The following is a 576-nucleotide window of genomic DNA, read 5'->3' as shown; positions in this document are numbered from 1 at the left end:
CCGCCGCAGCACCCACCGGGGCGCCCAGGAATCCTTCCCCCCCGCCCCCCTTCGCCTCCTGTCCCTGTGTCCCCTCGTCCCCCAGCATGAAAGCCATCAGCCCGGTGAGATCCGTGCGGAGCTGCTACGAGGCCGTGTGCTGCCTCTCGGAGCAGAGTTTGGCCATCGCCCGGGGGGGCAGCAACAAGAGCCCGGCTCTGGAGGAGCCCATGAACTTGCTCTACGATATGAACGACTGTTACTCCAAGTTGCGGGAGTTGGTGCCGGGAATCCCGCAAGGCACCAAGGTGAGCCAGGTGGAGATCCTCCAGCACGTCATCGACTACATCTTCGACCTCCAGATCGTGCTGGAGGAGGGGGGGACCAAGGGTCGCGACCCCTCCTCCGAGGCCACCCTGCTGTCCCTCAAGGTAAGGGCTGCTTTGGGCTCTGGGGGGGTGGATGGGGTGCGGTGAAGAGGGTCCATGTGGGGCTGGGATGCGTTGGGAGGGGGTTTCTGGCGCGGTGGGGAAGGGGAAGGGATGGGACACGTACCCCCCCCGGCCGGGTGACGCTGAGCCCTGTCCCCTCTCCGCA

General features: G+C 66.5%; 1 protein-coding gene across 1 annotated transcript; it reads left to right on the top strand.

Moving 5' to 3' along the window:
• The first annotated feature begins 86 nt into the window (after positions 1–86).
• LOC103780731 (DNA-binding protein inhibitor ID-3-A-like) lies at positions 87–455 on the top strand. The gene has a single exon (XM_008948419.1). It carries the CDS (start codon positions 87–89, stop codon positions 453–455), a length of 369 nt encoding a protein of 122 aa, XP_008946667.1.
• The last annotated feature ends 121 nt before the right edge of the window (positions 456–576 follow it).

This window comes from Merops nubicus, unplaced genomic scaffold (genome assembly GCF_000691845.1).
Source record: "Merops nubicus isolate BGI_N331 unplaced genomic scaffold, ASM69184v1 scaffold48079, whole genome shotgun sequence".
In the NCBI taxonomy this organism is placed as follows: Eukaryota; Metazoa; Chordata; class Aves; order Coraciiformes; family Meropidae; genus Merops; species Merops nubicus.
Note: the sequence above shows the minus strand (reverse complement) of the source record. Positions and strands in the feature narration are given on the sequence as shown.

What these genes read in the sequence shown, in the direction of transcription:
- LOC103780731 (XM_008948419.1), top strand. Translation starts at nt 87, where the DNA reads ATGAAAGCCATCAGCCCGGTGAGATCCGTGCGGAGCTGCTACGAGGCC.